Genomic DNA, 22,355 nt, shown 5'->3' with positions numbered 1-22,355 from the left:
ACCACCGGCTTCTCTTTCCCTGGGTGCAGCTCTTCCTCCTCTGCCGTGCTGGGAAATGCTGCCTGGGCTCCTGCATCCTCCTGGGCTCGGCGGGCGGCTGCCGGGGGATGCCCTCGGCCGCCGCGGGGCTGGGCTCGGCCGCGGGGCTCGGCTCCTCCGCCGGGCTCGGCTCCTCCGCCGCCCCCTCCCGCTGCTCAGCAGCCGCCTCCTTCCCGGCCTCCGGCCCCGCTCCCGCCGCCGCCTGGTCCCCGGGGCCGCTCTCCCGGGCCCCTTCCGCCGCCGCCGGCTCCCGGGGCCGCTCCCCCTCGGCTCCCCGCAGCCTCACAAGAACGGAGGCGAGGACAAGGGCCAGGACGGTGAAGAGCAGCGGGACGGCCGGGTACGAGTCCACGACCACGGCCATCCCACCCTGCTGCTGGAGCCCAACCGTATTCCAAGTCATTGCCATAAAATACAGTGAAACAAGAACCTTAGCCCAAGCCCCACACTTGATTAACACAGCAAATACCGGCTCTAAGTAATGTACAGCATTCTGAAACTGCGAGATCAAGAGAAACAACTTTGAGAGCCAATAAATCAGCATTGTGACGAGTGACTATTAATCTGGTCAGATCTGTCGTTATCTCAGCTCTTCGTGCCCCAGGTTTGGCGCCAAAAAGAACTGTCGTGGTTTAAACTGAGCCACACAGCTCATTCACTCACTCCCCCGCCTTTTCTCCCTCTTCCTTTCCTTCATCCCCTTCCCCCCCACTCCCGGAGGGATGGGGAGGAGAATTGAGAGAATGTAACTCCCACGGGTTGAGATAAGAACAGCCCAGTAACTAAGGTATAACACAAACCACTGCTGCTGCCACTGATGATAATATTGATAAGAGAAAATAACAAGGGAAAAGAATACAATACCACTGCCGAACGAGTTTGACCCTCCCGACCAAGCACTGACCGATACCTCGTCCAACCCTCCAGTTCAAGCCCTTCTGGGTAACACCCCGTTACATCCTGGGCATGACGTGCTGTGGTATGGAATACCTCTTTGGTGAGTTTGGGTCAGGTGTCCTGTCTCTGCTTCTTCCCAGCTTTCCCTCCTCCCTGGCAGAGCATGAGGCTCAGAAAGTCCTTGGTCAGACTGAAACATTTGTGTTATCAGCTCTGTTCTCAGGCCGAAAGTCAAAACGCAGCGCTGCACCAGCTACTGAGAAGGAGAGAAATGACTGCTACTGCTGAACCCAGGACATAGAGCTCTGATTTTTCAAAGTCATTTGAGAAGGTTGTATTCTATGTGGAAACATTCTAGCAAGAATAGGGGAAGTGATATAAAACTGTAGGTGTAAATGTTACTATTTAAGAGATAAAAATGGAATTAGAGCTAGTTTACAATTTTAACTGGTCACAAAGTTAATATTAGTGGTAATTTTAAATTTCTAGTTGTGATTTTCCTTCTTTTGTTTTCCTTTCCAAGCCCGGTCCAAGTGTCAGAAGGAAGTCGACAAAGAAGACAGAGAACTTAGTACTACCACAGTTGCCTCAGGTAGTTTTGTTGGCATTTTTTTTAAGCTTTCGTTTGAAATATATTTCACAGCATGGTTTTATGAAGACCATAGTTCTCATTCAGGTATATGCTGAGATGTATATTCTCTTTCTGCACTATATATTTTTGTTATATCTGCATATGGAGCATTGTTGATATTTCGATACTTGGTAAACATTGAAAGTACAATATTTGACCCAGTTTGAAAATATTTAAGTAAGGCATATAACTAGAAAGTTTACAAATATCATATATAACATGCTTGTATCTTATCCATAGTCTGAATATTTAGAATTGGAGGGCAACTTATTAGTTGTTTATTGGACAATTTTTATGATGGCTTATTCCTGCTATGTATGAGGCTACAGTATCGTTGATTTGCTATATTTAAGAAGTCTTGAAGTGTGTATAAGTAGCACTTACAAAAAATTAAAATATAAAATACTCATTCCAGATAAGGTCTAAACCACTATGGCAGCAGACTTGTCCTTCATTCCGTCTGAGCAAAGAACAGAAAGATGATGAGTCAGATGAGTTTACTGTAAAAAATGAATGTTCATCTGGTAAGGTTAATATTTTTAGTCCTAATAAACAAAACCTCTTGGAAACATAAACATATGTGTGGTGCATTTGAACCTTTTTTTTAAACTTAATTTCAAAATGTGTTTTCTGCAAGAATATTTCGAGGTGAGATCCAAGAGACGGAAGATACAGGATTCTACAGGTAATAAAGGAGGCGCTGGACCATCAACTTCTACACTGCAGAGCACCAGCCATCTGAAAAAACAAGAACGATTCAGAAGTGCACTTGTTGACTTTATATTGTGAGTTCCCTTATCTTTGAATAATGTGTTTTTCCCTTTTGATAAATGAACCAAAAAGTATGTATATGAGCATGAACTATATCACCAATTTGAAAAGATACCTTAGCAAGTAAAATACAAATTTGGTCACATGCTTCAGTGTTCTTTTTGAATCAGAATGTCATATGCTCATTGTCAAGTTTTGCCAGTTCCCTTTTTTGTTCTGTTTGTTCACAACTGACATGTAGAATGACTATATGTTACTTACACCAGTAAAATGTATCTGAAGAATGTCATGCATATTCTTTATTTTACTGTGTTTTTTTTGTCTCAGGCACCAAGACCTTCCTGAAGAACAGCTTCTGTCCCCTGATGGAACCCAGCCGTCAGAAGCAGATTCTTCTACACCAGTAGAGAAGGACATTTTGGTAGCTAAAGACAGTTTTCTAGAGTATTAAATGAAATGCAGTGCCAGTCACTTATTGTAAATTTTGACAAGATGGTTGATACAATGAGAGATGACTGACAGTGATATACTCTTATACTATTAGTTTCACACCATAGTGTTATTGCTGAGAATGGAGCATTAGGAATGGATGGATGAATCAAAGAATTTCAGAATGGAATAACAACTGGAGGATAACTGATGTCAGGAAGTAATAAATTAATCTTTTCTACACTTACTGAAGGCGAGAATAATTTGCAAGGGAGGGTGCACTGCTTTGAGCAATTGAGCAGTTCTCTTTGGGTTACCCTTATATAAAGGCTGGGTTGTTCTTCATTCTCATTCTGGTTTAAGATACCTTCTATGACACGATTGTATACAGAATTTTGTAGTTTATGTATCTTTAATATAGGTCAAGTTCTTTTTGGGATAAATGGATTGAAATAGATTAATGTTGGTAAGCTTCCAGTTGGTAGTCCATTCTTCATTTCTTCATCTGGGTTTCCTTTAGTGCTCCTTTAGTGTTTTTTAGTGCTTTCCTTTAGTGCTTTTTGTTAATCACATTTCATATGCCTGTTTAAATGCTGGCATACAAGCAAATGTACTTATTTGTGTTATGCATTCATATTCTGAGCTGTATGTTGCATATCTAAACAAAACTCACCAGAATGTATGGCTTGCTTTTTGAATATATGGACTAGCCCCAGATCTAATGAATAATAATGGCAGCACTGGAATTACGAGGTGGATGAATATATATTGGAAATCTATTTAAAGGAAAGGTTGGTACTGGGGCAGTGCAAAGGAGAGGCATCTCATCAGAATTATAGAATTGGAAAAGGAAAAACCAAACAGAAGCCAGATTTCTATGAGTTATGTCCATTCTTCAATAAAATTTTTGTTATTTTGCTCTTATCAGAGAAATGAAATGGGGCTTATGCCACTATACCCTGTTTTTCTATCTTGAGGCTTTTTATCATTATTCTACCCACTAGTGTTTGACAGGCTGATGAAGGTATTGAGATCAGATTTAATGATGTAATTAAAAACATAATATTAATTACATTTATTTTTACTAAATAAGCCCGTATCTCTAGTTAAACCTGTAGTAGCAATGACTGTCTAATAATTGACTTAGCTGATACATCTTACTCTTTTATCCTGCAGAAATACTACTACTACGTTCGCCATGGAATTGATACAGCAAATGTGTCCCCAGTGGATCAGTCTTGGATAGACCACATCTTAGCTTTAATTCCACAACATCTGAAAGTACACAGTGAAAGTATACGTTCACTGACTGATGAAATAAAAGAAGATTATCTTCTGAGTGTAAAAAAGGCTATAGGTAGATTTCCAGAAGTTTACTTGCATTTTCTCCTAAGTTGCTAATATTAAAGAGTGTTCACTGAGTGTTGTTTGCTGCTGAGAGCTGCCATTGTGGAATTGTTATATAAAAGTGCTCTCTTGGGTGTTAGAGGCACATTTTAATAAAAAAGAATACGTAGGTTTTCTTATCTTTGTTATAACCAAATATGATAATATTCATTATTATTGATCTGTCAATAGTTTTTAAAAGCATTATGTTATTAATAATGCTTTCTCCTAAATCTCTTTTCATGTATATTTAGGTAAAACCATTCATTTCAATGAGTTATGTGTTTGAGTGTTTTGGTTGGGACATTAAGGTGCTGGAGCATGTCCAAAGAAGAGCAATCAAACTGGTGAAGGGTCTAGAGAACAAGTCCTGTGAGGAGCAGCTGAGGAAACTGGGGTTGTTTAGCCTGGAGAAAAGGAGGCTCAGGGGAATCCTTACTGCTGCCTGCAGCTACCTGAAAGGAGGCTGTAGCGAGGTGGCTATCATTCTCTTCACCAAAAAGGTGAATTTTTTCACTGAAAGGGTGGTCAGGCATTGGAACAGGCTGCCCAGGGAAGTGGTGGAGTCCCCATGCCTGGAGGTATTTGAAAGATGTATATGTGGCACTTAAGAACATGGTTAAGTGGTGGACTTGGCAGTGCTAGGTTAATGGTTGGACACTATGATCTTAAGGGTCTTTTCCAGCCTAAATGATTCTATGATTCTGTTTATTTGCTGAGCTTATTTTGGCTTTTCTTCCCCCCCCCCCCCCTTTTTTTTAATACTTTTTTTCAGTTGACTTTGTTTTAAGAGACACCAGGGAAAAAGATGAAGACAAGAAAGATGATCTCCCTCATCGTGCAGAGTAAGAAAATACATTTATTCGAAAACACTAATGGCAGAACAGTGGGGTAGAATAGTATGTATAATGAACAATCTTCATGCTCAGTAGTCAGTGTCAGCTGTAAATAAGGCTTAGTTATTCATTGTGTAAATTCAGATAATATCATTATACAGCTTCTTTGGAAAATCCCTGTAAAATATGTGTTTATCTTGAAAGGTCGTTTGGAATTAGTTTTGTTTAGCAGTACTTAACTGGTAAAAAGTCTAACAATTAACTCCGCAGCATTGGTATAGGTGGCCAAATGCTTATGTCTCAGCTGTTGTAAGCTATGGAAGAATGTCATGTTTACATAGATTTCACTGAAGCTCTATCTTGTTTACAGATTGTGATGGTTTGGCTCAGTATATACACAGATATAAGAATGTAATAAATATAGACTGACTTGTTCCTCAGAACAATTCAGCAATATGAAGTGTAAACAGTGATAGACGTTGGGTTTTCTAATGTGTAGCAACTTCCAGCTTGGAGTAGTGGAGTATTTCAGTCCCATTTATACTTGTCTTAAAAAGTCAGCAGTCCACTGAAAAAGAGTGTAGTGCTACTCCCAGGATCACACATCTGTCCAGTGTAAATCAGCCTACCAAGAATCAACTTTCGTAGAGCATACTTTAATTCTTCCTGACACGTGAAGGTGAAGAGGTACCTCATTCGTAAGTGTAGCCAAAAATGGTGCGATATGTTTGCCTAGTAGAGGAATCAAATCTTATGAATTGTGCAGAAACAAAACATTTCCACCAGTATTAATCAGGCTCTGTACTGATGATAGCATTACTGAGTAGTTTCATTGTAAATAATTTCTGGCCTGTGGTTTAAGGTAGATGCTTTTAGATATCAAATGGTAAATTAGGTTAGATTATAGTAAAAGGGGTGGCTGTGACAGTTGTTACTTAAGCAATTTGCATCTTAAAAAGGAAAGTAATACACGAGGAACTTTTTACGCCTTTTACATTGGATTCTTTGTAGATATTCTGTATCATAGAATCATAGAATCATAGAATAGTTAGGGTTGGAAAGGACCTCAAGATATCTAGTTCCAACCCCCCTGCCATGGGCAGGGACACCTCACACTAAACCATCCCACACAAGGCTTCATCCAACCTGGCCTTGAACACCGCCAGTGATGGAGCACTCACAACCTCCCTGGGCAACCGATTCCAGTGTCTCACTACCCTAACAGGAAAGAATTTCCTCCTTATATCCAATTTAAACTTCCCCTGTTTAAGTTTTAACCGGTTACCCCCTGTCCTGTCACTACAGTCCCTGACAGAGTCCTTCCCCAGCATCCCTATAGGCCCCCTTCAGGTACTGGAAGGCTGCTATTAGGTCTCCACGCAGCCTTCTCTTCTCCAGGCTGAACAGCCCCAACTTCCTCAGCCTGTCTTCATACGGGAGGTGCTCCAGTCCCCTGATCATCCTCGTGGCCCTCCTCTGGACTTGTTCCAACAGTTCCATGTCCTTTTTATGTTGAGGACACCAGAACTGCACACAATACTCCAGGTAAGGTCTCACAAGAGCAGAGTAGAGGGGCAGGATCACCTCCTTGGACTTGCTGGTCACGCTTCTTTTGATGCAGCCCAGGATGCGGTTGGCTTTCTGGGCTGTGAGTGCACACTGCAGCCGGCTCATGTTCATTTTCTCATCGACTAGCACCTAGTATCCTCTAGGAACTGTGTAGGACATCACAATAGTTGGTATATGGGCTTATGTATCTCATTTAGGTGCAAATCCAAACCTACAAAATTCTTCTAGCAGGATAATAATTGGTAACAGTTTAATTCCATTAACTGTATTTGAAATGTGAAATTTTCGTCTAAAGAAATACGTAGGATAGATGTGGAAAAACTTTTTAACTTCCTGTGACTGCTAATTCTGTTCATTATAGAATGCAGGTTTACTGAGAAATGGATGAAGGTTTGATATCAGAATTATCATTTTCTTTAATAGGCGTTCATTAAGGAAATGAGAACAGTGTTATATGGCAAAGTTGTCAGGAGTGTTTTTGCTTTTCCCTTGCAACCTAAAGATTGCAATATATACTACTTAAGTTGCAGTGCTTAGTATTTTAATAGTAAAATCAGACTGTCTGTAGAAGTTGACAGTTGTTTTTAAAGAAAATAAAGGCTATGAGTATATAAAAAACCTCCACCAAAATAGCTTGATGTTTTAAAAAAATTGAAAGCAGACTGAGTTTATGAAAGGCACTAAATTTATGAGCTTTTATAGATTTGATGTGATAAGCATAAACAGAGATACAACTTATTGTAGAAAAATTTGTTGACTATACACATTATGTATGTATAACAATTTTCTTACATGCTAAATATAAGACACCATGAATAGGCTACAGATTTCTTAGGCTCTGGCCAGTATTTCTCTCATATTATTCTTTATCATACACTGGTCAATTTTTTAAGACTTTTTTTTTTGGTATCTGGATAATGAGGAGAAAGCTAGATTTATCTCCTGAATTTTGTGCTTTCTGGGATGCAGAACAATTATCTTAAATGTATATATATATTGGTTTTTCGCACATCTACATTCATCTTACTGTATCTTGATGGCTTTGTGGTTGATTTTCTATTTCTTTTTTTTAGAATAGCAGTAGTGCCAAAGCCTTGGAACAAGTCTTTCTTGTCAGCATGCAGTTACATGAAAGCAAATTTGCATGCAATAAATCCTACAATGCTTGCTGTTCTGAACTTATGGGAGACCTCATTTAAGTAAGTGTTAACTACATCTCTTAGGTTTCAGCTGCTCAGTGATTTCAGAATCTGTATAGGGAAATAATGGATGGTGATATCTTAAGATTTCCAGTTTGCTCTATTGAATTTTGCACTGCTACAATATATGCATCTGATCATGGTTCTGATGGCTTTGTTCAAAAGCTATTATCCCAGATGTGTTGTGTGGTCTCTGTAACTTTATTCTGTGAATAATTTCTGCCAACTGTTCCTCCATAGTGATCAAGTTTCCTATCTGTACTTCCCCAGAAATCACATGGAACACTTTACTATCTTCATTTCCTTTGGTATCTAGGCAGTTTTAAGCAAGAAGCTACACATGAAAATTGAATAGTTTAGCCATTTCATATTTAGTTTTCTTTAGAGCTTGGTCTTTCTCAGGTCAGGAACATTCAAAACAGTCTGTCTCCCAAGAGAAGAGTTGCTATCTTGCCTAGGGGGGCACATACATTTCCCCCCCCCCCCCCCCCCCCCTTATCTGGTTAGCAAGGGCAAAAGGCATTAGATGGGCTATTATTTTCTGCTTTCCAGAGTAGACCAAACTGCTTGCTTATTTCTTGACTGATGAAACAAAAGAGAATGAACTGACCTGTCCAGGCCAGAAGCCAGAACAAGTTGCAGGGACAGGGTTTTGGTTTTGGTTGGGTTTGTTGGTTGGTTTGGGGTTTTTTTGTTTCCTTTGTGGGTTTTGTTCTGTTTTTGTTGTATCTGTTGAGTAGGAGACAAAATTTAGCCAATGTCTTTAAAAAATCTAAAACCTGAAAATGATTTTGAAGCTAGATTTAGGTGGTAATTTATTTATTTTTATGCTGCTTTGCAGTATTTGTAAGAAGCCATCCAGTCCTGGAAAGGAATGCTATATAATATATACACAAATTCTGCCTCTGAAATTAGTTATTAATATGCTCAAATGTAATAACTACTACTTCAATTTAAGACCATGCATACAGGCAGTACTGCAATGCTTTTGTGTGGTTGTTCTGAAGCAATAAATGCTAATTTCTGAAATGAACATTATTTTTAAATGTTTAAAAATCCTTTAAGCTTTGTGAAAAATGAAAAGGGTTTTATTGAAAAAAGATTAAAAACCAAGTTAGAGTGAATATGCTCCTAAAATATTCATGTTATATTGTTTCAGAAATTTCCGCCTTCTTGATACAAAAATATTTCACAATCAACCAGAAGCTGAGGACCTCTCAGGATTCCAGAATAAAATCATGAAGGAAATTGAAAAAGCCAGAGCGGTTCTGTCTAAGAAGTATGTTCCAGTGTATCCATATTTTTTAAGTTAGAATTAAAGATTTAACTTTTCCTTCAGCTGTTTCTGAAACTCTGAATTTTCTGGAGGGAGAAGAAATGTCCCATTTTAATCATCCATATTGAAAAATGAGTTATAGTGTTGTGAAATTATTTGAGGCCTTTGAACAAAAGCTGTTGTGTGAGTGTTGAGCATGGTATCACAATTTGTGCACTTATTCTAACTTTTGGTGGCATGTATTTTGCTCACTTCTTAGAGATCAACAGCAATGTATTTCAGTCTGTTATGACAAAAGCTTTTGTTTTGTGGACTGATTTGTGTTGGATAAGTGAGAAAATAAAATGTTGCTACTATTAATAATTTCACAGAATCATAGAATAGTTAGGGTTGGAAAGGACCTTAAGATCATCAAATTCCAGCCCCCCTGCCATTGTCAGGGACACCTCACACTAAACCATGTCACCCAAGATTCTATCCAACCTGGCCTTGAACTCTGCCAGGGACGGAACATTCACAACTTCCTTGGGCAGCCCAGTCAAGTGCCTCACCCATAACATTTGTTTGTTCAGTCCAAGATGTTTTAAAAGACAACAGGCAGTTTTCCTGGTGGTGCTCTCAGTGTGCTGCAGTTAAGTTGTCAAATAAAGCATCAAAATTGCTAGGTCTTTTTTTGATGTTTGTGGCCAGACTGCATTCACAGAAATACAGAATCAGCTAGGTTGGCAAAGACCTTTAAGATCATCAGGTCCAACCAGAGTACAAATTTTGCTGTTTCAAGTAATGATGGGCTTGAGGAACCCCAGAAACCCACAGCACTTCTACCAAGTTCCATGGTCACTTAAAACCTTCCCAGATGCTGAAGTCACGCAATTGCCTTGGGCTCCCAGCCACACATCCAGCAGTGCTGAGTTCACCCCAGGCCCTGCAAGCACAGACTGCTGGAATTTCATACCCTTTTCTTAGAACCAATGAGTGGTTTGGGTTGGAAGGAACCTTAAAGCTCATCCAGCCCCAGCTACCCCTGCCACAGACGGGGACACACTCTACCAGACCAGGCATTGCTTGTATGCATCTGATCTTTCTTTAATCAATAATGCTTGATTCCTGCAGTTATATATTACTGCATTTTTTACTATCTCAGCTTTTAATAACAGTTGAGACCACTATAGTCTCAAATAAGCTGTTTTTTCATGCTATTAGCCTTGAAGGTTTTTGTTTCCATACTTGCCCATGATTTTGCTATGTATTGCCTTTACTGTTTTCAGATGTATTTCTTCCTGGCTCTGAAGAGCCTTTCTGCTGTTAACTGAAAGCTGTGCACTTCTGTGCTTTCTTCCTATTTCCCAGCAATACAAGAGCCAATTTCACTTTTGTTAAGGGCAAGTGGGAAGAATTCCCTTTGGATTGTACTCACATTTTAACAGCTACTGAGGTTGCAAGGCTGTATAATGAACTGTATAACCCTGGCACTTAAGCTTGCTGCCTGCAAAGCCTTTCTCACCTGATAAATAAGAGACCAAAGCAAGATAGCATACTTGACTATCATACTATCTTTTATTTTAAATATGGTTCCATAATAGTAAATAACATTTTCAGAGACATGATTCTGTAGATTTCAAAGATGCTCCCATATGACATACTTGCGTTATATGGTTTCCCAAGCATACTGCAGCATCTTTTGACTGCATGTAATATAAGCAGTTAATGTAAAACCACAAGTTTATTAATGCTCGTCACTTGAAAAACTTAAAGATACTGTATTCTTTTAAGTTGGCTTCCAGAAGTGCAGAAAATCTTTTACCAGGGAAATAAACGGAAACAAGTACCCAGCGGTGCCAGCACCAGGAAATTAGAGTCTTTCTTCGGTTCTGCTGCCACTTTAATGACCCTTCAACTACAACATTTACTTTTACATTCAATTCAAGACTTTACAGATTTAATTGCTCAACCTGCAGTAAGTAGTCTTTCATATGCATACTAGCAGCATCGTTTATCCATATATATACAGTTTGTTTCCTCTTTATTTTGCTTCTTTTGGAAAAATAATAGAAAAATAAGTATAAACTTTAGTGGCATGTACTTTCTGGAAAAAAAGGAGTAATATTTTAGGAATGCATTTTTAGTAAGTAGAGTTAAAATAACTTTTTCCCCCCCCTCATATAGGATGGGAAATATCAACATATTTTAAATCTGATATCCTCAAGAATATGTTGCAGTCAGTTAGACATACAGTAGAAATTCATTAATATGAAGGCTGTTTGCATCTTGTGTAAGTGGTCTCTCTGTAATACCTATCTGCAGAGAAGTCTTATCCTCTCTGCTACTAGTAGGTGTCTGCTGCATGCTTTGGCAGTCCAGTTCTTGGGGAAAAGTAACAAAAAGAAGTTTCTCTTTTGCAGTCACATAACTTCTATTGTAGGGATAAATATTTCTTGTTGATATTTTATGTCTCGGAGTGCAACTGGATCTTTGTTCAGCTTTTTGTTGGTACAGACTTGCCATCAAATATCCACAGAACTCTGGCTCCAAATAATATTGATGAAACAATATGCAGAGAATATAAGTAAGGACTCATGTTGTGGAAGCAGAGTATTTACTTTTTTATTCCTACTCCCTTGTAGTTGTTTTTAATACTTCTGAGATAAGTGAACTTTGCTGTATACAGTGCTATTTTCTGCTATCATTATTTCTAAGTGCATATGTTGTTATCCTTCCCAATGATGATCCTATGCTACCTAGTAGTGATAAAATGTTTCCTCATGTTTGCCAATTTTTTAGGTAGTTAGAAGATGTTAGCAGATGTAGGAAAGTTAAGGGATGCCTGAATCAGATTAAAGATACTATAGAAAATCAAGACATACCACCAAGGACAAAAGCATATACAAATTTTCATACTGGAATACATGGGAATCCATACTGCAAATATAACCCTCATAATACTCAGTTTTGTGGATCAGATTCTTGATAAGCAAGTATGATTGGATGTAACACATTTTTATTAGTAGTTTCATGGTGACTGCATGAAATGATGAATACATGTACTACTGTACATATAATAATTGTATATATTGCTACCTTTGTGAGGGCTACTGCTGTAAGGCTACCGTGTCTCAGTGTATGCAAACCAATTTATAACAGTTGTTGGCTAGCATATAGAGGATGCCTCTAGTGCCTACTAAAAATAATATGAACATAAGATTATGTGAATTGCATCAGAGACATATTTCCTACTTACATGAGTATTTTTCTTACAGTTATGTCATTTGCAATTGAAAGTCTGGCAATTTGAAATGCATATGGTGGAGTAATTCTTAATGATCCTTTGAGTTTTCCTGCATGAGTTAGGTTAACTAATAATTTCCTTTCTTTCTTTCTTATTTTGTGTGTGTGTGTGTTTGTGTGTGTGTTTCAGAAATCATTCCAAGCCTACAAACAGCCAGGTTTAATCCTAAAGCCAGTCCTTCAGAATGACAATATTAAATTTGAACCTGACTTTTGCGACTATGAGGATACATTACTTAATATTTACACTATTATGATTCAAGCTGTCAGTGATATACCAAGAATTGAGACCAAGTTATTTTCTAAGTGGGTAAGAAATTACAATACTCATAAGTTTTGTTTTATCATTATATTGTTGCTGCATTTACTTCCTAGGTATTTTAATGAATACAATACTCTTTCAGGATATTTGGAACAATTTGAAATAATCTTAATTTTATTAACAAAAAGCCTAGTAAGTGTTCTCTAACAAATAAAAAGCCATGAATGCTGTTTTCTCCTATGAGCTATTGTCTGCAGCAGCTGCTACAAATGTACTACAAACAAAATGGATGTATTTAAAGTTTAAACATATTTCTGCAGTATTCTGGAAAATGCCTTCTATTTTGGTACTGGAAAGGCAGATGTCTTTTAAATATGGAAACTTTTGAGCAGATTAGCCTTACAGATAATACACTATAATTTTTAAGTTGTTGATATTTTAGTTGGTTTATGTATTCAGCCAGGTTAAAATAATAATTCAAACAGGAAACAATCCAAGTTAAGTAAAAACATACTGTGAAATAATGATGATGATAATGTATCTACTTGTTTTAGGATTGTGTGTTGTTTTCAGTATAGCAGTGTTAGTTAGGCTTTTAGTTGGACTCTAATTAGAAAGATTTTAAAGTAACAGTTGATTTTTTTTTGTCTATGTTTAACATCCATGACATAAGTGAGCTACAGACATAACTGTAATTTGACAATCATAGAATCATAGAATAGTTAGGGTTGGAAAGGACCTCAAGATCATCTAGTTCCAACCCCCCTGCCATGGGCAGGAACGCCTCACACTAAAACATGTCACCCAAGGCTTCATCCAACCTGGCCTTGAACACTGCCAGGGATGGAGCACTCACAACCTCCCTGGGCAACCGATTCCAGTGCCTCACCACCCTAACAGGAAAGAATTTCCTCCTTATATCCAATCTAAACTTCCCCTGTTTAAGTTTTAACCCATTACCCCTTATCCTGTCACTACAGTCCCTGAGGAAGAGTCCCTCCCGAGCATCCCTATAGGCCCCCTTCAGATACTGGAAGGCTGCTATGAGGTCTCCACGCAGCCTTCTTTTCTCCAGGCTGAACAGCCCCTACTTCCTCAGCCTGTCTTCATATGGGACGTGCTCCAGTCCCCTGAGCATCCCTGTGGCTCTCCTCTGGACGTGTTCCAACAGTTCCATGTCCTTTTTATGTTGAGGACACCAGAACTGCACACAGTACTCCAGGTGAGGTCTCACAAGAGCAGTGTAGAGGGGCAGGATCACCTCCTTGGACCTGCTGGTCACGCTCCTTTTGATGCAGCCCAGGATATGGTTGGCTTTCTGGGCTGCAAGTGCACACTGAAGCCGGCTCATGTTCATTTTCTCATCGAGCAGCACCCCCAAGTCCTTCTCCACAGGGCTGCTCTGGATCTCTTCTCTGCCCAACCTGTAGCTGTGCCTGGGATTGCTCCGACCCAGGTGTAGGACCTTGCACTTGTCATGGTTGAACTTCATAAGGTTGGCATCAGCCCACCTCACAAGCGTGTCAAGGTCTCTCTAATGCTTTTGTGTTTTTTTTTTTTCAAAGCCAAAAGGTGAGTTTTCATCAACTGTCTTGAAGCCCATTATCCTGGATGAGATCTTGGATGAGCATAAGAAAAGGATCAGAGAAGAAATTATCAAAGAGAGTGTTGCACCTGTGGAACATCTCAAGCTGTATGATAAGTACAGCTTCCTGATAAACAAACAAGCTGAACAAGATACTGATCAATTCCTGTCAGGGAAATATACCTTTGAAGAAATGAAAGCGGAAATTATAAAGTACCAGAAACTTGCAAAGGAAATAAAATGTACTTCTGGGAAGGTAAATGATAAAAATATTCAAAAAGAGATATGGATATAATTTGAATGTTGATTTTGTGCTTATGAATGTCGTCAAGGGTACTGATAATTAGCTGTGAGATTATTAAAGTGAAATAGAATATTTATTTTTTTAGCATTTCTGGGGCGTATTTGTCATATTAAACAAGAGTTATTTTTGCTAGAAATTGTTTTGGGGTTTCTGAAGGCATTCAGAGTATGTTCCTCTTAGATGCAAAGGAGTAAGATAAAGTGTGGGTCCAGCCACCTACAAATTCCTTCTAAGCATCCAAGGCAGAGAGAGGATCTTTAAGATGAACCACACTTTTTTTTTTTGTCCCTGTAAGGATATTCTGTGGTAAGAATCCTTTTGTGCATGCTTTCTGAAAAAGAACTTGGAAGGCTAAAATGGTTTCCCTTATGTGGTTTCTCTTGTAACACTCAGTGCTGTCGTGGTTTAAACTCAGTCAGCCACACAGTTTTGCTTGCTCACTCTCCCCCCTTCCTCCCCGCCCCACTCCTGGAGTGATGGAGAAGAGAATCGAAAGAATGTAACTCCCATGGGTTGAGAATAAGACCAGTTTAGTAACTAAGGTATAACACAAATCACTATTGCTGCCACCAATAATAATAATGATAAAGGAAATAACAAGGGAAGAAAATACAATACCACCCACTGACCAATAACTAGCCCGACCCAGCAGTGAACTAGCCCTTCCAAGTAACTCCCAGTTTACATCCTGAACATGACTTGCTGTGGTATGGAATACCTCTTTGGCTAGTTTGGGTCAGGTGTCCTGTCTCTGCTTCCTCCTGGCTTCCCCTCCTCCCTGACAGAGCATGAGATTCAGAAAGTCCTTGGTCAGAGTAAACATCACTTAGCAACAACTAAAACCATCGGTGTTATCAGCGTTGTTCCCAGGCTGAAAGTCAAAAACACAGCACTGCGCCAGCTACTAAGAAGGAGAAAAATGACTGCTACTGCTGAACCCAGGACAACTGCAAACCTCACTTATGGAGAAACTAGTACTTACAGGCCTGTCATGAGGGCGTCTGTATGTGGAAGTAAAGGTTACTTGCCCACTAGTCAAAGAAACCATTGGATTCAGGGACCCACTGGGAGGCAGAGTCCCTTTTTAATCCTAAGGAATGTCATGTGCTTCTAACAGTAACACAAGATTACCATATTTTAGACGTATCTCAAACTCTGTAATTTCACCAGACAACAGTCCCTGCCCTTCATTTATGTAGATGCCCTTCATTTTTGAGGAAGTAGATTTTTCTTGTCAAGGTCAAAAGCAATAGAGGTAAGATTTAGATGAAGTTTGATGTATAAATACAGAACAGTTACTTGCAACTGTGGCTTTTTCTTTCCCTTCTTCACTTGAAAGTTTGAAAAGTATTTTATGGTTTAACTAAATTAATAGATGAGATCCCTGACATTCTGCTTATGACAGTGAGAGAAAACAGGTAAAATCTCTTCAGTGTTCTGACACCTGTTATATTTGTATTGCAGCGCCTCCGTCTAGGATTGTTTGAATTGCATTGTGATGATTTAATAAATACCTTGGGAAGGCGAGCAGAAAATATTTGTGAAAAAGTGATTTCCAAAATGCTTGACGATCTTCAAGACATAAATATGAGGTAACTCCCAAATGGAAAATGTCTATTGAAATGTATTCAATTTTGTTTACATTGTTGAATCTTTTTAATCTTCAAAGGATGTGTTGATCTTGTTTCTGCTGTTATAAATGTATGTGATTGGTCCAAGGATGATTAAAACAAAACACAAGTGCCAGACTTGGTTTTTTTGATGTATTTTTCAGGCTATGTGATGAGTATGAGAGAATATCAGAAAAAGCCCTTTCTCTTCCGGCTAACACGCAGGAACTAATGGAGCTTAAGGTACTCTTCTTTTTTCGTGAGTCCAAGATACGAGTAGGTACCAATACTTTTGCTCTGGCCTTGAGCAGTAAGATACGCAGGTTACCCCCTTTATAGGTATGATTCTGGCCTTGTTAAAGTCACTGGTGCTGTGTCTTTTATTGTAAAATAGAAAAGGACAGGTCTTTGGCCATGAGGCTGAATGTCATATCCTGGCCCTTATACATGCAGTTGAACTAGTTTTTCCCCACCGAAACACCGCGGCTGTGATCAGACTGCCAATTTGGAGTAGTTCACTGTCTGTGCTGTCACTTACCCTATACAGTGGTATTATTGGCAAGAATGCCAGTTAGCATGGACCAAAGCCCTGGAGGGTGGCTGTCTCCAAAGCAGGGGGTGTGCAGCCCAAGAGGTGCACAAGGTGATCCATTGAAGTATATGACTTAATAGTATTTACTTCTTATCTAAAAAAAAAGTGAGAAAGAAATTAAGCTTTACCAATATTTGATCTCATCTATGTGTCAGAGGGTCCTGTGCCACATACATATGTAAGGTTTCCTGAGGAAAGAGTGGGTGTTCCACAATGAAGGGGGATTCACAGTAGCACCCTCAGTTCTTCACTTGCTGTCAATGTATTACTATGTATTACAGTTTGTGTGCCCAGTTAAATAGATTTGTGGATTATGTTACCTAGTTTTAATTAACCTAACTCTCACAAAATGGGCAACTGGCTTAAAAAGATCATCATAGAATCATAGAATGGTTTGGGTTGGAAGGGACCTCAAAGATCATCTAGTTCCAACCCCCCTGCCATGGGCAGGGACACCTCCTGCTAGACCAGGTTGTTCACAGCCCCGTTCAGCCTGGCCTTGAACTTCCAGGGATGGGGCAGCCACAGCTTCTCTGGGCAACCTCTTCCTGTGCCTCACCATCCTCACAGTAAAATGCCCTCAAAGAAACTGTAGATTGAAGATAATACTAATAATGTGAGCACAAGTGGTCAAGAAAGTGGCAGAGCTGATGTTTCTACCCCTAATATGAGCCCTGCATTGTCCACATTACAAAGTAAAAATGATGATTCCAATCAGATTTAACTAGTTGGCAAAAAAACCCCGAAAACCAAATTGGAATTATCAGTAAGAGTATTTGAAGCATGAGTTCACATTCAATATTGTTAATGATGAACTTCACCTAAAATGCTTCTTGTGCCTTGAGATGTTGGTTAATGATAGTATGAAATCATCACACTTAGCGAAACATGTAAAAACTAAGCATCTGGCTCATGAAAAGAAACCTCTACAATTTTTCAGTGATGTTTTAAGTCATGTGATACTTAATCCAGTACTCTACAAAATGTAACGATCCATGCTAGAAGACTCAGAAGCCTCTTCTTACTCAATGGTGAAAGAAAAAAGCACATACCACTGGGGAAACATTTGTTCTTCTTGCTATCTGAGTGGCTAAAATAATATATGAAAAACAATGTGATGACAAACTCAAGTGCATTTCTGTTGGAAGGCACATAGAAAACATTGCTGAAGATTTGTAGAAACAAGTATTTGAACAAATTATGCAGTGTGGAGATTTGCTGTACATCTGGGTGAAAGTACAGAGGTTTATTATGTGTCAGTTTATGCTATTTGCTAGATTCTGTTTCAATAATGACATACATGAAGAACTACCCTTTTCTGAGCCACTTAAAGATTAGTTACGAGTTTTTCTTTAACAAAATACAAGTGTTCCTAATTTTGCTGACCTACTGACAAGTGGCTGTCAGTAACATGTTACCTTGCAGATATTTTGGTAAAATAATGACAATCTGTCATTCGGGGTGTAGGTGACATCTTTCAGAATGATTGAGAAATTAACTGCTTTTCAAAAGAAAATCCCACTTTAGAGAGAGACTTTTGAAAACGGATGTTTGGAAATGCTTCCATTGTCATGTGATTGTATTGCTGAAAACTGTGCCACTCCTCCACCACCCATATCTGTACACTTTAAAAGCTTGGTAACACAATTTTCTGAGCTGTTTTAGTGCGTTTTGAATACATTTGTTAAAAATGCAACAGTTTACAGTTAGTTTGCAAGAGCAACTGAGTGACGGCAGGGAAGATGGAAATTACTAGATTAATTTCAACAAAAACCTTTGCATAATTGGTGGATGGGATCATGATTTATTAAGTGCAGCCAATGATGCAATTCTTCCATTTGGATCCATGTATCTTTGGGGGTTTTTTTACTATGACAGCTACTAAAACATATTGAAATAAATTGAACTTAGAACGAGACCTTTGAATCTCTGAATCTCAAAGTATTAGATAAAGCACATTTGATCATATTGCTTTCAATAGATATATTCTTAATAATAGTGAAAGCAGAAAGATTTCTGTAAAATTAATAAATATTCAATGTATTCCTTTCATCTTCATGTAATCCTTATTTAATTTCTATTGTGCATGCTTTTTTGTGTACACAATAAGTTAGTACAGTAAAAACTAAGCATCTGGCTCATGAAGAGAAACCACTACAATTTTTCAGTGGTGGTTCTCAAGTGATGTTTGCTAAAAGCATGTTTATAATATATATATATATGTATCATATATACATTGCTTTCCTGATAGAACAAGTGAGCTTTTCACTGCACTATAGTATGTGTGTATAACCTGTAAATAAATACGCATATGTTGGGGGAGCATGCTAGCAAGCAGTGTGGCTGGCAAGAATGTGTGATCAAGAACATTGGAGACCATTGCTGTGGGGGAGCATGCTAGCAAGCAGTGTGGCTGGCTGGAACAGTGATTGAGCCTGTTAGTAATATACATATTTAGTTAGTAATATAGCTATTACCTGGAAGTTTTTTCACTGATTTTCAGGAAGCAATGCGTTCGTAAATGATGGCTCGGAATAAGTGCATGGTTGTATTTCTATCTCCATCTACCTATTGCAACCAGCTAGCAAATAATTTCTGTAGTGCGGGCAACATGCCAATAGAATTAAATTAAGACCGTGTGTTTTTCAGGCTTCTTGAACAGATAGCATAGTCAAACAGCGAATACCCCTTAGTTCTCCTAAATTAAATTCAAGTAATTAAATTAGATGTGGAACACTCCAAATATTCATTCCCAATATTCTAAACTAATTAAAGAGTTGAAACCTGAGGTGCATGGAACTTTAGTATGTATTTAATTCTTCATGAGAAAACTTTAAAAGACAGTCATTGGCAAGTTGTGCTAAGTAATTTTACCTTTACATCCTTTGTTAAATGATGATTTAAAATTTAGCAGGTGTAGGCTTTGCAGTTTGATAACTGTAAAATCCCATCTCACTTACAAATACTACTTTTGTAATCAAAACCCTGCTGTTTCTTTGATGTATTCTAACTTCAGATCAGCAAAGCACTTATATTCACACTTGAAAGCTAATGTGACTTAGTCTGTTGCTGTTCAGCAATGTTCTGATGTATGTGCCCGCTATTAAATGTGTGGAATGTAGAGATGTGCTTAAAATAAATCGAGTCTCTGAGTGGTTGGATAAATTTGTGTTTGAGTGATTTGAACTTTTGCTGCAAGTTTGTCATGGAATATAACTGAAGTAACTTTTTCAAGTAAAAAGTAAAATCTCTGGATGTTGAACTTTGTGCTATCTGAGAATATGTCACTATGCTGTAATTTTGTGTTGGAGAATAAACAAATTGCATGTAATCATGGGTAGTATATAATAATTGTACCAGCGTGAAACCCTTTCTAATAGTTTTTCCATCTGATTGCTGAAAAGTTTTAATTGTCTTTGGGGATTCTTTTAGTAGCCAAATATTCTCTTGATCTATAGCAATAAGTATATTCTGAAGCATGGAAACTGCTGTTACAAGAGCAAAAGTGTAGATTTGCTGGACAATTTATCCCTACCTAAAATGTCTTTCCAGTGATGTCATGTTGTCATCATTTTAAAATTTTCTATATGTTCAATTGATGGATATCAAGTAATATTTACATATACTGGTATGCTATTGATCTGTACAATTGGCCAACATTTTTACTAATACAGCTCTTGTTAAGAAGGTTTCAGGGTGCTTCGTAAAGTATTATTGTTTAAACTGGTCTGTGTTGCTGTTCTAAGAGTACCACACAGAACGCTATGTGTATCAGTGCAGTTTACTACCATCTCTTGAGATCTGAAAGAACAGTGCAATTTTTATTTTAATTATACTGAGCAGTACAGTGGATGCCTATATTCCTTGCATTCTTACTGGTAGGGAAGACCTAATTTTACGCTGGGCCATGTGGTGCTTCCCTTTCTAAAGTGTGTCCTTCTTTTCTCTTGTGGTTATTATACTTACTTTTTGTCAGTAGCAAAATGTTTTCTTTCCCAAACCTGCAGCACTTACAACATGCTGTCTGGATTGGCTTCCATTACTCCAAACTTTTGTGCATGCAGCTTCACCCATTCTTTGGAGTTTTATTCAATAAAATAGCTAGTAGGGCAGTTGTATTAAAAATCTAGATGCTTTTAAAATGGCTAATACCATGCTGTTCCAAATAAGGAACTTTTCAGGTCATGTGTTTCCAACTTTATTTCATTTTCCTTGTAAAAAATTGGCTTTTAATGTTTAATTATTAACGACTTCACGCATTATTTTGGCATTAAAGGATACAAAAAAAGTCTTGATTTTTAATTTATATTTCCCAGGACGCTGTAAAGAACATACAAACGTGTGACATAATTGAATTGGAGCAGAAATTAGCGGATGCTGTAAAGTACATTGTTTTCCTGGTAGATTGTGTCAGCTTTTCACCAGCAGACTTTCGACTAAACAGTAGCGTTTTTCAGTGGCATGATCGAATACCAGATATCTTTGAAGACCACAGGAAGATAATTGAAGAAAAAACTGTGCAATTTCAAGAAGAGCTTAAGGTTTGTAATGACAATATTTTAAAAGTCCTTGAGCTCCTAATTTTGGATGGCGTATAGGACACGGCGTAATGGGTTGAATAACCACTTTTATTTTCCCATATGTTTTTAAAAGAAGTTTGAAGTAGATGGTTTTGTATTATTCTTGGTACTAACTAATTTTCCCTGCTTGCTACTCGTTTCTTTTTCACATATCCATGAGTACAGCAAGACAAGCCACATTTTATACTCTGGAAGCTCTTTGGTGACAGAACTTCCAGCAATGTTGATGAAAGTTGTCTGTATATGAGATAGTAAAATTCAGATACATAAAGACATATGGCTTAAATCAAGCCACGTATAAGCAGTCCCTTTAAAGTCAGTGTCAGAATATGAAGTTTTTGTGATAGCTCAGAAAACTCCCAAACAAATCTTGCTTTTATTTGTGACGGTGATTTTGCTGTTAGGATAACGTCAAATAAGGTAGTTTTGTAACATAAGTGCATCTTGATCCAGATCTGGTTTATATGTTTTTATTTTTTAATCTGTTAGACTTTACCTGCATTTTATCTCTGTTAGCATTTTTCATTCTATTCACTAGCCTTCTACAGTACAGTTTGTTATATTATCTGGGTGATGAGGTCTCTCCACGAGGGTTGCTAATTACCAGCAGAGCTGTCCACTTTGGTTTTCTTGTGCTCCTTAGTCTCCTCGTCATTTTGTCTTAGATCATACATATTTTGAGATAGTGAGCTTCTCTGTTTATGCAGTACATTTAAAGAAGAAGCTGGTGTTACTGTATTATGAATAAATGTGCAGCATAGACTCTTATCTTAAAACACCTTATTGCTTTGTATGGCTTGATACTTAGTTTCAGACACTGACCACTACTGATACTCAATGTGAAATATGTATTGTGGAGTTGTATGTAAGAGGAAAAGGCTGTCCTTGAACTGTATGGTTTCAAGGCAAGAAACACCTCTGTCTTGTGAAAATGTTTGGCTTCATCTGTAAATTGGTTAATCCTATTATTCAATTTTAATTTGAGATATACTAAAAATTTGAATTCAGCTTTCTATTATTAGTCTGCTGACTACTGATCTACTTTCTGATCCCAGAAAGTAGAAATTTTTATGGCCAACTATATCCTATGACACAGAACCCTCT

The 22,355-nt window shown here is 38.1% G+C and overlaps 1 protein-coding gene across 1 annotated transcript in view; it reads left to right on the top strand.

Moving 5' to 3' along the window:
- Positions 1–22,355, top strand: part of DNAH7 (dynein axonemal heavy chain 7) — a 108,898-nt gene that overhangs the window by 6,809 nt on the left and 79,734 nt on the right. The window contains exons 2-15 of the mRNA XM_065669959.1: positions 1,460–1,528; positions 1,983–2,091; positions 2,205–2,352; positions 2,666–2,759; positions 3,944–4,124; positions 4,929–4,998; positions 7,632–7,757; positions 8,917–9,036; positions 10,807–10,990; positions 12,449–12,628; positions 14,146–14,421; positions 15,934–16,061; positions 16,244–16,322; positions 20,988–21,212. Of these exons, the coding sequence (XP_065526031.1) occupies positions 1,460–1,528; positions 1,983–2,091; positions 2,205–2,352; positions 2,666–2,759; positions 3,944–4,124; positions 4,929–4,998; positions 7,632–7,757; positions 8,917–9,036; positions 10,807–10,990; positions 12,449–12,628; positions 14,146–14,421; positions 15,934–16,061; positions 16,244–16,322; positions 20,988–21,212 (1,989 nt within the window). The remainder of the gene's footprint in view (positions 1–1,459; positions 1,529–1,982; positions 2,092–2,204; positions 2,353–2,665; positions 2,760–3,943; positions 4,125–4,928; positions 4,999–7,631; positions 7,758–8,916; positions 9,037–10,806; positions 10,991–12,448; positions 12,629–14,145; positions 14,422–15,933; positions 16,062–16,243; positions 16,323–20,987; positions 21,213–22,355) is intronic.

This window comes from Lathamus discolor, chromosome 3, assembly GCF_037157495.1.
Source record: "Lathamus discolor isolate bLatDis1 chromosome 3, bLatDis1.hap1, whole genome shotgun sequence".
NCBI lineage: Eukaryota > Metazoa > Chordata > Aves > Psittaciformes > Psittacidae > Lathamus > Lathamus discolor.
This window is presented reverse-complemented; position numbering and strand designations above follow the sequence as displayed.